This window comes from Syngnathus acus, chromosome 1 (genome assembly GCF_901709675.1).
Source record: "Syngnathus acus chromosome 1, fSynAcu1.2, whole genome shotgun sequence".
In the NCBI taxonomy this organism is placed as follows: domain Eukaryota; kingdom Metazoa; phylum Chordata; class Actinopteri; order Syngnathiformes; family Syngnathidae; genus Syngnathus; species Syngnathus acus.
Window position 1 is genome coordinate 17,876,801 of NC_051087.1, and position 14,469 is coordinate 17,891,269.

The 14,469-nt window shown below is 43.0% G+C and overlaps 2 protein-coding genes across 7 annotated transcripts in view; one reads left to right on the top strand and one right to left on the bottom strand.

The window, feature by feature from the left end:
* spcs3 (signal peptidase complex subunit 3) overlaps positions 1-341 on the top strand; it is a 44,175-nt gene extending 43,834 nt beyond the window's left edge. Inside the window, exon 5 of the mRNA XM_037255140.1 lies at positions 73-341. Coding sequence (XP_037111035.1) covers positions 73-205 — 133 coding nt within the window. The 3' untranslated portion in view covers positions 206-341. The remainder of the gene's footprint in view (positions 1-72) is intronic.
* Positions 342-10,480: 10,139 nt separating this feature from the next.
* The window catches only part of kdm2aa (lysine (K)-specific demethylase 2Aa), a 215,357-nt gene continuing 211,368 nt past the window's right edge, over positions 10,481-14,469 (bottom strand). For all 6 annotated transcript variants that reach the window (XM_037254384.1, XM_037254353.1, XM_037254394.1 and 3 more), the window contains one exon: positions 10,481-10,710. In XM_037254384.1, the coding sequence (XP_037110279.1) occupies positions 10,529-10,710 (182 nt within the window). In that variant the 3' untranslated portion in view covers positions 10,481-10,528. The remainder of the gene's footprint in view (positions 10,711-14,469) is intronic.

Here is a 14,469-nt window from a genome sequence, read left to right on the forward strand (position 1 = left end):
CTGCGCCATCTCACTTGTGAGATGTGTGCTTTGTGTCACAGTCCGACTGATGGAACTTTCTGTATCACCCAGGGCCAACAAGAACATCACTCTGACATTGTCATGGAATGTCGTTCCCAACGCTGGAATACTCCCGCTTGTAGCTGGAAGTGGATACATCAGTCTTACTTTTCCTGATAAATATGAGACTCCAAAGAGCTATTAGAGTAAAACAGATTTTTTGTTGATAATTTACAATGCATTCTCTACTCTTAGGCTTTTTACAAGAGAAGTACAGTCATACTAATCATGTGTTAATTCATGTAACTTTTGGTGAGAAATAAAATAAAAGACGAAGTGTTTTGATCTTTTTTTTAAACACCTCAGGAACAGGCTTAAGATATGAGTTTTGTTGTTAACAAATTGAAAAATTGTGTGTCCCGAGTAGTGGAATTTTGCTACGTACAATTTTGATCACACCTGTCTCAGTCATGTTTATGTTATTCTATTTATTTAACCAGGTTGGTCCTCTTTTCCCGGACATGTCCTACTTTTGAGACCAAAAAAAATGCCTGGAGGGAATTTCAAAATTGTCTGGGATTTTGTTCGACAGCCGTCGCCCACTCCAGCACTCTCACCAACAGCCCCCCTGCCAGACACTCCAGCGCTCTAATCACTAGCACCCCCCCAGCACTCCAGCGTTTTAGTCCTCCCCCCCTGCAAAAAAAGGGTGTCCTCTTTTTCAGAAACTTACTACTTAAAAGCCTCATTTTGAAGAGACAAATGTAAAATATGTAAAAAATGAACTGACATACGTACAAAACAAAGTACAATTTCTAAAGCACATTTTTTAATTAAACCATGTGAGTTGTGGCTAAGAACAAATTGTTCAAACTTCCAGGCTAAATCATTAACATTCTATGGATGCTTCTAACTAGGACTGTGGACTCGGTCGGATTTTAGCACCGAGTCCGGCCTCTTGACCACGAGTCCGAGTCCGGCTGTCCATTTTTCTGTTAATTCATGTGACTGCTTAGTCTTTATTCAAGGCTAATTTAGATCAAAATCTAAATAATTACAACAGTTTTGTGATGGCTTTGTCTTTATTAAACATATAAACGAAATACAATAAACAGATACTTTCAAGTTTCAATTCAACGACTTGAGTTTGTTCTTAGGAACAAAATCGCCTCAACCAAGTCAGCCTTCATCGCGCCGCGCTGATCAGACATGATAAACTTGAGCCCGGAAAACAGGCGCTCTACGCTGACTTGGCTGATTGGCATTGCTGTTAGTGTCCGAGTCGCTGCCTTGAACGATCAGCTGTAACAAATGGGCTCTCTTTCATTCGACCAAGTGCCAACATTGCCCCAATTTCTTCATCTATGTCGGTTGGCGAGGTGGCGGCCGACAAATGCTGGCGGCGCTCAATGCTGTCAAGTTCTTTTTCAAACTCATCCTCCTCCGTCGATGTGGAGCCATCAACCTCGGCCTTCATCGACGGCCCCTCCAGGTGCTGGTGGGTACGAGACCGGATTCGCCTCACAACGGCACGGAGGCCATTCTTGGCGCGCTCCATCTGCTCTTCGCTGAGGAGAATGCGGTAACGCGCATCGACGAAGACGGCTGCCAGAAAGAAATCATTGTCGAAGAGCTTGTCCTCTCGTTGCTCCATTGAATTGGCGATTGGTGAAGCTAGAGGGGGCTGCTTGCGCAACGCTGCCTTCAAGGCCGACCACTCCTTGAGAAAGCTGCCGGGGGTGATTGAGGCCGACTGGAGCTTGACCGTGACATCGTATGGCATCTTGAGGATCGTGGCCAAGGTCTCAAGCTTCTTCCATTCTGACTCGTTAAGGAGAAGTTCCGGAGAAGCGGCCGCCAAGTCCTGGACATGCTCTCGTAGATGAAGGAGCCGTTTTGTCATGAGGTAGGTGCTTCCCCAACGGGTGGGCACATCGACGACAGGGAGAAGACCTCCTCGACGACGGAGGACAGCAAGCAGATTGGGGGTCCGCAGTCTCTTCACCACCCGTCGGACTTTATCCAGTAGTTTCATGACATGCGCCGCCTTCAATCCGTCACAAATTGCCAGTTGCAGCGTGTGAATAGCACAGCGCATGTGATGAATCATTCGAAAATCGGCATCCTGAATCCCAGCGAACTTCTCAAGCTGGACCTCGTCGTCCAGATTGACGCCCCCCTCGTCGTCATCCATTTCGTTTTCAGTATCATCTGCATCTTCGTCGTCCTCATTGATGAGCCGCACGGCTTTGCTCATGGTCGCTGCGTTATTGACGACGATGGAGAGGACATGCAGGTCAAAATCCTTGATGACGGCGTTGATGACATTCTTGACCGCCTCACTGTCATGCCCCCTGTCGGTGTCCTTGATGGCAAGAGTCTTGATTTTAATCTCCCCGTCGCGGGTTGTTATTTAAATTCTTCCTCTTTAGTGACAGAGATGTCTTTTGTTCCCTGTCAGCCATCTGTCTCCGAGTCCTTACTGTCCTTTTGTTATGTGTGTGTGTTTTTGTTCCTGTAAGAGGCCTTCACCAACAATGAGCAGAGCATATTTGCATAGGCGAAGTGTTCTGATTTGGTTCATAGATTGTTGTTGGTCAGAACTGTTTTTCTTTGTCAAGCGTTATATACAGTTTGAAGTAGTTGCGTACAAGTTATCCCATATTTACTCAATGTTTGTTTAAGTGTTTAGGACAAGTTACTTATTGTTATTGTGTGTTAATTTACTAAGTAGATAAAGTCTAGCAAAGGTTTAGTTGCATTGTTCCACAGGAAAGCGGCAATTCAAGTTATCTGATCTCACTCGCGGACGAGTCAGCCAACAATAGGAGACGAACAGCTGGTTGAGTGCTAATTTACACCACACTACATTCTTTAGCTAATCAGCGTTGCTACAGACACAATCTCCCCTCCCTTTAGTGTAGCAACGCCTCTGTAACCAGGGCAACCAAAACATTAAATAACCGTAGCAGGGCTGTGGACATTATTCCTACGCGCATTCTCAGCAGCATGATGAAAATGAAATTGAACGTATTTTTTTTATTGTCGGACTCGGTGGACTCGGTCAAAATCAGCACCGAGTCCGGCAAAAATGACCGAGTCCGACCGAGTCCGAGTCCACAGCCCTGCTTCTAACATATCTTTCAATTTAGATTTGAAAAAAAAATTACCAGTGAGTGAGCATGCAGGTCACCAACACAGGCCATCCAACCTAAGACTCAAAATGGTGAGGCAGAGCTTTACAATTTATGTACCTCAAGGATGTGTGGTAGGCATTTTTTTTTTTTAATTTAGACACGACAGGATAAAATTATCACCTTAGTACTGTGGGTAAAAAATTCTCACGTTCCTGCGTCACCTGCCACTCGGCCACGCCCCAATCAGCTGAATCACCCACGCCTGACAGCCTCTCTATTTAAATCCTGTCATCAGGTCACTCCTTTGTAAGTTCATCTGTTTACCCTGGCCGAGACACCACTGCTCTTTGTGCCCTGAACGATCTCTGTTGCCAACCGTTTCCGTAAACTGACCGACCACGCTTCCGATCGCCGCCTGCCCCGACTACTTGCTCGTCCTTGAGCACGCTCCGGTCGCCGCCTGCCCCGACCACTTGCTCGCCCTTGACCACGCTCCGATCGCCGCCTGCCCCGACTACTTGCTCGCCCCGACGACGTGCTGCGCTCTTCTGCACAGCCACGCCAGCCAGATCACGAGTCCAGCGTTCCACTTCCCCTTTCCCTTTATTACCGTAATTTTGGGACTATAAATCGTGTTTTCTTTCATAGTTTGGGTGGGGGGATGACTTATACTGAGGAGCGACTTATATGTGAATTTTTTCAAAACTTTTCAAAAAAAAAAAAGTGGAACCGTGATGTAGCAAGGGATTACTGTAATTTTAATTTCAAGTGATGTCAGCAGCGCGATGTCAGCAGCGCGGTGGCGCGGCGGTTGTTTACAAAAAGGACAAAGATTGATCACGGGATGACGAAGATGACGAAGGGCCCCACGTATTAACGCCATCATTAGCGGGTTTGTTTGTAAGTGACATGGAGGATGAAGAGTTTGAAGGATTTAATGATTTGGAGTGACACAGAAGGTTTGAAAAACTATTATGGCTTTTACGCACACCCGGTCCTACTCTACGGAGCTCTCTTTAACCTCCGTGGATGGAAGTCTGGGGCCGGCGCTCGGCCGGGTGGCTGTCCGGGGACGGTGGATGGGGCTCGGACATGGCTTTTACGCACGCCCGGTCCTATTCTATGGATCTCTCTTCCACCTCCGTAGCTGGAAGTCCACGCCGCCACACGCCTGGAAGTTTGTTTTGTTAAATAAAGAGCCGTTTACCAAACCCACGTCTTTCCTTGTACTTTGTTAACGCTACAATATAGTTATATACTAGGGGTGTAAATCGCGGGTTTTGTCACGATACGATATCATATCGATACAAAGAACCACGATACGATATTTGCCGATATCTTAAAGCCTGCTGTGATTCATTCACGATACATCACGATATAGTGCTCCACGATCGATATTTTTATTTTTATTTTTAAATAAAAAATATAGAACAATATCCTGATTTATAACAATTCATACGCAAAATCAACAAGGTACTGCAAACTCTTTATTTAGGAAATTACAAGAGTATTGTAGTATACAAAGTGCTTATGTTAACACTGAACTTTATCAAATTCCTATATTTTTTCTCATATAAGTAAAGAAAAATGAATATTCTTTCTTTTTTTGTAATACCATTAACTTTAAAGTGCATTACTGAACTATTTATTTACAATAATTTTAATTGTCCGTTGACCCATCTTTTCTTTGGAATCCAAAGTGCTTCCAAACGAATGACTTGAAGCCCAAAGGGGAGCGAATTTCCTCGTCTTCTTGGACACTAGCCATAGCACCAGCCCAGGAGCCGCGTAGTTGTCGGCTCCCCTTTCACGTGCCTGCTCTGCTCACAACACAACACGCCGCGTACTGATCCCGGAAAGAGGAAGCAAGCAACAATGAACTGGATTTCAAAATAAAGTCGCGTCTAATGTCCGAGGTCAAACACGGCGATATAAATCGATGTTTACGTTTAGCATCGATGCCAATAAATCGTAGAGCATTATATCGATTAATCGATGTGTATCGATGAATCGTTACACCCCTATTATATACAGATCTGTGGAATAACGACGCGGCTGACGTTCAGGCGCACGTGCGGCGTTGTTGACAAAGGACGAGGAATTTGATCAATGGATTTAATGATTTAGAGTGACACAGATGGTTCGATAATATTATTGCTTATGTAATAGTTATTTGATATATAATTTATATATCGTTATATGGGCCTGTGGAATATTTTGAAGTGCAAGCGCCGTCAGCGGCGCGCACCCATTGTTGACAAAGGACGATCGATGGATTTAATGAATTGGAGTGACAGATGGTTTTATAAACGTGTTATTTATGTAATAGTTTTTTTTAATAACTCTGAATGTTACGTCAGGCCCGTTCTCAGCTCTTCGTTTGTGTTTATGTCACGTTAGCATACCTATCGTTTAGCCTGTTGTTGCTTGTTCATGTCTGTTCTTGGTGTTGGATTTTGTCGAATAAATTTCCCCCCAAAATGCGACTTATACTCCGGAGCGATTTATATATGGTTTTTTTTCACGTTATTGTGCATTTTATGGCTAATGCGACCTATATTCCGGAGCGACTTTTAGTCCGAAAAGTACGGTAAATAAATCTGTCACTCCGCATTTGGCTGTACTGCCGATTCCTGACAAAAATAGTGCAACAATGCTTTTTACATCAAAAGATTAATACAACTTGTTTCTAAAATAAATGGGAAATCACTTTTCATGGGATTTAAAATTTAGAATAGTATTTCTAACAGTGTGTAATAGATTTGATATTGAAAAGATGGGTGGTAGTCAGCGCAGTCTGACAATTTATGAAACAAACTAATTAATCTGCATAAAATTCAAAATAAATAAAATAGTTTTAATACAAAAATAAATACACCCAACATTATTATCATCCCCACAATCTACGTATGTTGCCGTTAACAGCTACTAAATCCTCAACAAATGGTTCACACAATGTGGTCCCTCACTTTACTTGTCATCTAAGCCAATGGAGGGTCTTTCACCCCTTTTTTCTTTTGTTAACCCTCTCACTTTGTCACTTAGATGGTGGACCGTTTCAGGTAAGGCAGCCAGCTCATCTTTGTATTTCCCTTTACCCCATACCGTAGTCATTGGGCCTTCCATGTCACACGTCAGGGTCCCTTGTCTAATGTCAATCACAGGTGCCTGCATCACAACAACCGAATGACCCTGGGCCCTCTGCACCTCAGGGCCACACTGTGCAATAATTTAACGGTTACTTTTACCAACCACCTGCCTTTTCCCCTGTTGAGCAGAAGCTTCAAGCTCACTTTGAATTTCATCCTCCTCACAAAAAACTGGATGTGTAAACACATCCCGACAAAATCTAATCAAATCCTGCATGTTTCCGACCTTCTTTTGTTTTCTACCTCGATCACCTAGATTTGTAGTGATCATCTCATTGATAGCCATCTGTTCGTTGGTTCTTAACTCCCTTAAAAAGGCCCTTCTGGCCTTCTTATTTGGGGGTTCCCTCTCCAGGGGACCGACCCCTCCCAACTCTACCAATTTCTGGGTCCAAATCTGGCACTTTTTTTCACACGTGTTCTGGTAGTCATGGGGATAAATTAATTTTAACAATCTCACAACATCAGTTTTCTCCTCGAGTGATCTCTCTCTGTCACTCCCACATTTCTCACCCCCATTTTTAACTGTATGTGCAATCTGTCCCACCATTTTTCTCAAGTCTTTCACTCAAAATTCACACCAATATAATGATAATTCAATTACAATGGTAATTTTTTTTTTTGTACTGCACAAACAATAATCACTAAACAAATCAAAAACACGCTAAATGAATTGGCCGAACACCGTGGTCAATTATGACCTCACAATCACAAGAGCAATCACAGAGCAGCAAATATCAATAGATAGTTGATTGGCTTAAGGTAAATTATAAACCTCACCAGATCAAATATGATCTTACAATCACCAAAGCAATTTCAAAAGATTGTATCAGATTTTTACCCCACTAAGTGGCCACAGAGCTCAATAAATTTAGCCAGACCCCACACACAGGCCTTCCGTGACCCAACACTTTGTGGTCACGAGCACTTTCAAAAGAAAAACTTAACCAGACCCCACACGGTGGTCTTCCGTGACCCCACACAGTGGTCACAAGCGCTTTCATCCGTACGCAACTAGACCCTAGGTTTTCCAACTTAACCAGACACCACACAGTGGTCTTCCATGACCCCACACAGTGGTCAGAAGTGCTTTCAAAATAACGTAATTTACCACAACTCACACAATATTACGATACTACAGTATCTTTAGTAGATAGCTTTTAGCAGATTTAGCAGATTTTTAAACACAAATCCCAATCCTCGTACTCAGAAAATTCACCAGTCTACCCCCTTAGGGGTAGGCAGAAATTTTTCTATCAAAAGAAGGTATTCTGCTCACCTTATTTTTTGGACCCAGTCAAATTGTTGAAATTTCTGCGGGGATGGTGTTGAAAGAAAAACACGATCAGCGAGCACAAGACCAAGGGTCATGGCACCATCTGTTACATCTAGTCCCAGTTCTTTATCTTTAATGCTCGCTATACTAACAGTAATTACCAAGAGGCAGCCTTCACAGTTGACTATTTAATGTATGCCAGAACGATCGGTACACAGCTGTGGAGCCTTCTCTGCAAGATGTGGAAGAAGGTCTAACTCCCACCACCAATGTTCCTTGGTTTTAAGACAGCAATATAACATGGTCAGGAGAGACAGGGAAGGAGCAAAGGGTGGTGGGGCAGAGCAGTATTAAGTGTCAGGAAAATCTATATTTGAAAGATTATAATTTGGAGTGTTTGGGTATACCCTCGAGAAGACACAATTCAGCTTTCCTCAACCTCTCAAAGGTTTCCATATTTTGGTGAGTGATGAAAGAAATAGATGTGACAGGGCACTTTCGCTACTGTTAGACTGCTCATTTCTTGCTCTTAAATCTGCCACAGAGAAGCTAATCCTTGTGATATGTTGACGTAATCATAAATAAATATGTCTATGTAAATTTTAGTGAAAGTGATAGCTGTTTTTGGACATTTTAAGCGATAGTCTGTACAATGATTTCCAATAAGTAAATTGTGATCCCTTCCTTCCGTGACGTATTCAGGCTGAGGTGTCAAATCAAGCAGACTTTGCCCAAAAAGTGGACGTCAGTAAGTCCACCACGACTCTGTTCCAAAATACTGTTAAATCTCTTCTGAGTTTTTTTCAGTGGGGAATTCTAGTACTGACATTTTTTTTTAATTCACATAAGTGCCAATGTTGGGTTCGTGTTACCATTTCTTTAAGAGTATGAAATACATGCATATCCACATGATTTAGAATGCATGTAATCTTTTAATAAAGATTACACTTAATAAACATTAACACTTTTATGATAAGTAAAAATGATGTCAGCACTAAAGTTCGTGCCACTGAAAGAACTGTAGTGATTGGGGGACGATATTTAGGACAAAGTGACCCACCCACTTTTGGAGCTTGCTTTCAGGTTGTTTTTTCAACCAGTCTATGTTACCTAAGGCAAGCAGACAAACTTTGTAATGCATACCGTTTCCTGGCTTGGTTTCTCATGTTCTGTTGTCACCTAGTGTCTGAAATGGACCACGTCTGCCGGCTCGCCGCGCTGCAAGGACAAGAATTATCATTTTCTTCAATAACATGGTCCAACTATGAGTGGCCTGCTAATTTGACATCACTGACAGCTGTCGTCATAATTTGACAGTGACTTCAAGGAAATTAAAGAAGCTGCGCTAGTGAACTAGTATAAGAAATGAAAAAACAATACATTTTGAGAGCTGTCTGATGAAACAGCATTGGAGCTTGGTGAAGTGGATGTAGAAAATTGTAGAATTTTTTTGAAACATTTATTTCTCTTTACTGTTCACTTCACAAATATAAGCAATACAAAAACTGTTAAATGTTCTTGGCTAACTAAACGAATACAAAATCCAGGAAAAAAGAAAAACTGTTCAAAATATGTCAAATTAAAAACCAAGGAAGCTGAACACAGATAAGGTTGACAAAAACAAGTTAACAGATATAGAGCTAGCAAGCAATTGTATTAAAAGAAAATATATGAGAATAAAATTGGTATCAAATCAATATCCTGAACAGTTGAATAAAATGTGGCTCATCCAAGTTTATCTATTCAAAATACTTTGAGAATAAGCATGGTCATAGTAATTATAATATGAATTATCCTGTATAGGTTCAATATTTTTTTTTGTAAATGTTGGCCTGGAGTTGGATGCTAACATTTCATGCAACAGAGGGATGATTTACCACATTGTTATCCCCATGTTCTTAGCAACTTGTGAACAAGAAGTAACTAACTATATAGTAGTTCATAAAAGGGACCTGACACCGCCTTTGTCCCATCTGTGCAACGGCTCTCTCCTACCGGCGGGTCATGCTTCGCATCCTGACCGGCCTACTGGTTGGAGGGGTGCCGGTCTCAGTTCCGGCTCCCCGTCTGAGAATGAGGCGTTGTCAATGGTTCCGTCCGACGATGACGCTTGGGAGACGGACTATTTTGATAACTTTTGACATGCCTTTGGTTCCTCCCTCGCCCGCCTCGTGTCGGGGTCCTATTTTTGGGACGTCCCTTTGGGGGGGGGGGGTTATGTCAAATGTCCGCTCCAATCGGCTCCTCGGACAGTTTGGTCTTTCTGGTCCTGCCACTCCCATCCTGCCATGCAGTGATTGGCGCCGATTGTCCGCACACGCTGTGGGTCATTACCACACCTGCTCCCAGCATGTCAACCCTTCTATATAACCCATCCCTGTCACTCTCTGTCCGATTGTCCCTTCAGGCTCAATGCTTCGCAGTTTCCGACCGATTCGTGTTGCTGACCCTGCTTGCTTGCTTGTCTGACCAACTAACCCTGAACACTGCCTGCCTTGACCTCTCGCCTGTTCTCGACCACGATTCTGCCTCACGTCCTGCCAGTTGGTTTGCTCTGCTACTCTGCTCTTTCTGTCAAGTTTGATCTTTCGCCCGTCCCCAACTACGAGATTGCATTGCAAGACCTGCTGTGCGCAATCCCAGCTCTGCTCCCAATCACCAGCGATCCAGTTGCTCCTGTCTTCCTCTTCCTCAACCCCTACACAAAATGTTCGTGCTGCACTTGGTTGCCCTGCCTCATCCCTTAAATTACATTATTAATTGAACCGTTTGCATTCACAATTTGCTAGAATCTGAATCTTCACACAACAAAATTAGTTGATAAACTGAATATTCTACTTCATCTAAAACAACTACTCATGTCCTTGACAGAAACGATCAAACTAATAAAAACATTTTGTTTGACTGACATGCAAGCATAGCTGGTCAACAAAACTTGTTTATTTTGGGCATACAACAACAACCGCTTAGTTTAGACATTGAATGACTTTCTCCTCAATCATACAGTACACAGCGATGTGTGACAGGTCAGCGATAAAGGCGTTGCAGGCTTGCATACTGATGTTCTTACAGCCTCTTAAGTCCAGAAGAGTCAAAGAGGAGATCCGCTTCAGGTAGGACATGCATCCATCACTCAGCTGATGACAACCTGTTTTGGCACACAGACAGAAGACACTTAATTGTTTTGTTAGTTATATTGCTTATTAACTTGGCCGTGGTTTAGTAAGTTGTCAATATTATACCTGAAATAGTTAAATAAACGAAAGTTCATGAACTTGTTCATATTTTGGACGAACGTGAACTGAATGTAGTGCATTTTTGCTTCATCAAAATAAATACCGTATTTTTCGGACTAAAAGTCGCTCCGGAATATACGTCGCATCAGCCATAAAATGCACAATAAAGTGAAAAAAAAAAAAACATATATAAGTCGCTCCGGAGTATTAGTCGCATTTTGGGGGAAATTTATTCGACAAAATCCAACACCAAGAACAGACATGAACGAGCAACAACAGGCTAAACGATACGGTATGCTAACGTGACAAACACAAACGAGAAGCTGAGAACGGGCCTGATGTAACAATAACAGTTATTCAAATAACTATAACATAAATAACACCTTTATCAAACCATCTGTGTCACTCCAAATCATTAAAGCCATCGATCGAGTTGGTCCTGCTTTATGTAAACAAGTCCGACGTCAGCGGCGCGTTGCAGTTCAAAAATTTCTACAGGCCCATATAACAAGATATAAACTATGTATGAAATAACAATAATATAAACAACAATTTTATCGAACCATCCGTGTCACTCCAAATCAATAAATTCGTCAGAATCTTCGTCTTCCGTGTCACTAAAAAAACAAATAAATAAATAATAAAAAAAAACAGCTGTTGACACCGGAACTCCGTGCGCCGCTGACGTCAGACTAGATATATAAAATAAATGTATTATAAACAACAATTTTAATGAACCATCCGTGTCACTCCAGATCATTAAATCCACCGGAATATTCATCCTCTGTGTCAAAAGAAACAACAAAACAAAACAAAACAGCTGTCGATTCCGGACCTACGTGTGCCGCCGACGTCAGCCTCATTGTCAGTTGGCGGCTCCAATTATTCCACAGATCTACGTACGTATATAACTATATTGTAGCGTTACCAAAGTACCAGGCAAGACGCGGCTCTTTATTTCACAAATCAAGAGCTCAACGTGAGCCAACACATGCAAGCGCCCTGGATCGCTCATTCCGCCTTCAAGGCCTCCCTAGAAAATCAGAAACTACTGACGTCTAACAACATACACGTAGCTTTGGACTTGCGGTAAAAAAAGACCCGTTACGAAAGCAAGACAGTGAGTTTGGTTGTACTGTAATTCTACTATTTAAGCATGTACAGTCAAACCTCGGTTTTCGACCACAATCCGTTCCAGAAGGCGGTTTGAGAAGTGAATCGTTCGAATTCCTAATCAATTTTTCCCATTACAAATGATGGAAATTTTTTTATCCGTTCCAAGACTAAAGAAATGCTTTTTTTAAGCATTTTTTCATTTGCGCATTTTTGTCCGATCGCGCAACTGCAGCGCACCGCCGAACGCGCAACCGTAGCGTGTCGCCGACCGCGCAACTGCACCACGCTAGTGACAGCCGTCGCTGAAATTTAGAAAATATTTTTAAAGTCCTGATGTACTTTCCAAAATTTTAGTGGACCTCAGTGCGCAGGGAGCTTAATTTGGTCCGATCGCGCAACTGCAGCGCGCCGGTCGCTCACTGTCGCATTGCTTTAAGAGCGTCTTTGTGTTTTAGGATGGCTTTACTGCTCCCACTTGCTTTCTTTGGAGGCATGATTCGGGGTTAATACCAAGGACGTGCGGTCAGAGGAGGCAAGGGAAGCTACGCCTCCCCTGCCATCATGAAAAGGGGAAAACAAACTCAATTGTTTTTATTATAAAGTCATTTTCTTTTTAATTTCAATAGTTTTGTATCATTTTGAACCAAAATCGCTGAATTTTTATAGCTATTTTAAAACCGAAGAGGATTCGCTCGGAGGAGCCAACTTCCTGTCGAGCCTCCTCTGAGGATTGCGTAATCAGACGGCGGCCTATGTTGACAGGCTATGCAGTTAGACCAGACATGGGCAAACATGGGCCACATCCGGCCCACGGGGCCGTTTAATCCGGCCCGCCAAACCTGAATAAATTGTATTATTGAACTTTATTTTGGGTCATTTTCCCTTAAATTACTATTTCTCCCCAATAGATGTCAGAAAGCTCAGTGCACACTCACAAGTGCGTGTACGTACTAAGTAGTACGGACCCGGCGCACTCCACACTCTATTTCAGTGCCGAATTTCGAGTGTGGGCTGTGACGTCAGCATTCTTGTCATTCGCGCGCTAAGCTTTCAGATACAGTTTTACGCTAATGTCACCCACAAACCTTCCCCTGGAATCCTGCCATTAAAATGAGTGGCCCGAGGAAAAGAAAGGTGGACACTGAGTGCCGAGTGTTTAAAAAAAAAAGAAAGAGAGGACAATTTGGCTCGACCTACGTGTGTGAGCAGACGTTCAGCCACATGAACGTCAACAAAGCCCGTCACAGCTCTAGTTTAGCGGACCGACACCTCGGCTCTCCTAAGAATTACCACAACAAATTTTACTCCAGACCATGATGCACTAGCAAAAAAGGTAGACCAACAATACTATTGATTTCTTTATTACTTTATTTAGATGTATTCTTTCACTGATTCTTCGAGATTATGTATTTGGTCAGAATGTTTGATGTGATTTCGCCTCATTAGATAAACATATTTCATAAATCTGACCTGCAGGCGCTGAAGTGATGGAAACTATTATTCATAATAGTGTCGTATTTAATGAAAATCACCGATAGTAGTTTTTTGGTGAAATATTTTTTAATGCTGTTAATAAATGCATTTGTTTTCAAAAAGCTTTTTTTGAATATCCATGCTTTACTACCTACTAAAAGTACAAACCTTTTATGGAATGACCTTTACATGTCGTTTCTATTCCTTCACACAAACACTACATCCATATGCTCCTGGTTCGGCCCCCCGGTCAAAATTTAGAACCAAATTCGGCCCGCCAATCAAAACGTTTGGCCAACCCTGAGTTAGACAGAACTGCTCTCTGTTTTTATGTCCCTGTTTAAGTTTTCAAACACTGTGGCTATATTTAGCCGGAGCCCTCGTAAAGCTGAGGCAGAGAGGGTTCCGTTCTGCCCTACCGTCAATTCATCTGGCGAATGTCTGCTCCCTGGCAAACAAGATGGACGAACTGCTGCTCCTCACTTCAAGGAACACGGACTTCAGCAGATCCGCTGCGCTGTGCTTTGTTGAAACGTGGCTCAGCGAACGAACGCCCCACCACGCCGTGGAGCTAGCGGGGTTCCGGCTAACGCGAGCAGATCGCAGCGCGGAGCTCTCCGGAAAATCAAAGGGAGGTGGTCTCTGTTTCTACATTAATGAACGTTGGTGTACTGATGTCACGGTATTGAAAGAGTTTTGCAGCCCTCTCCGAGAAACACTTTTCATAAACTGCCGGCCGTTCTATTCACCACGGGAGTTCTCCTCGATCGTCATGGCGGCTGTTTACATTCCACCACACGCATGTGCGAGTGAAGCCACGCAGATGCTGGCTGACCAGGTAACAGACATGGAGAAACTTCTACCAAATTCACTAATCATTGTTCTGGGTGATCTTAACAGGGCGAACCTCGCACACGAACTCCCCAGATACAGACAGCACGTAACGTGTCCCACCAGAGGGGCACAGACTCTGGACCACTGCTACACCGTGATTAAGGATGCATACCACTCTGTTGCTCGTGCAGCTTTAGGACTCTCGGACCACTGTCTAGTTCATCTGATCCCGGCCTACAGGCAGAAAC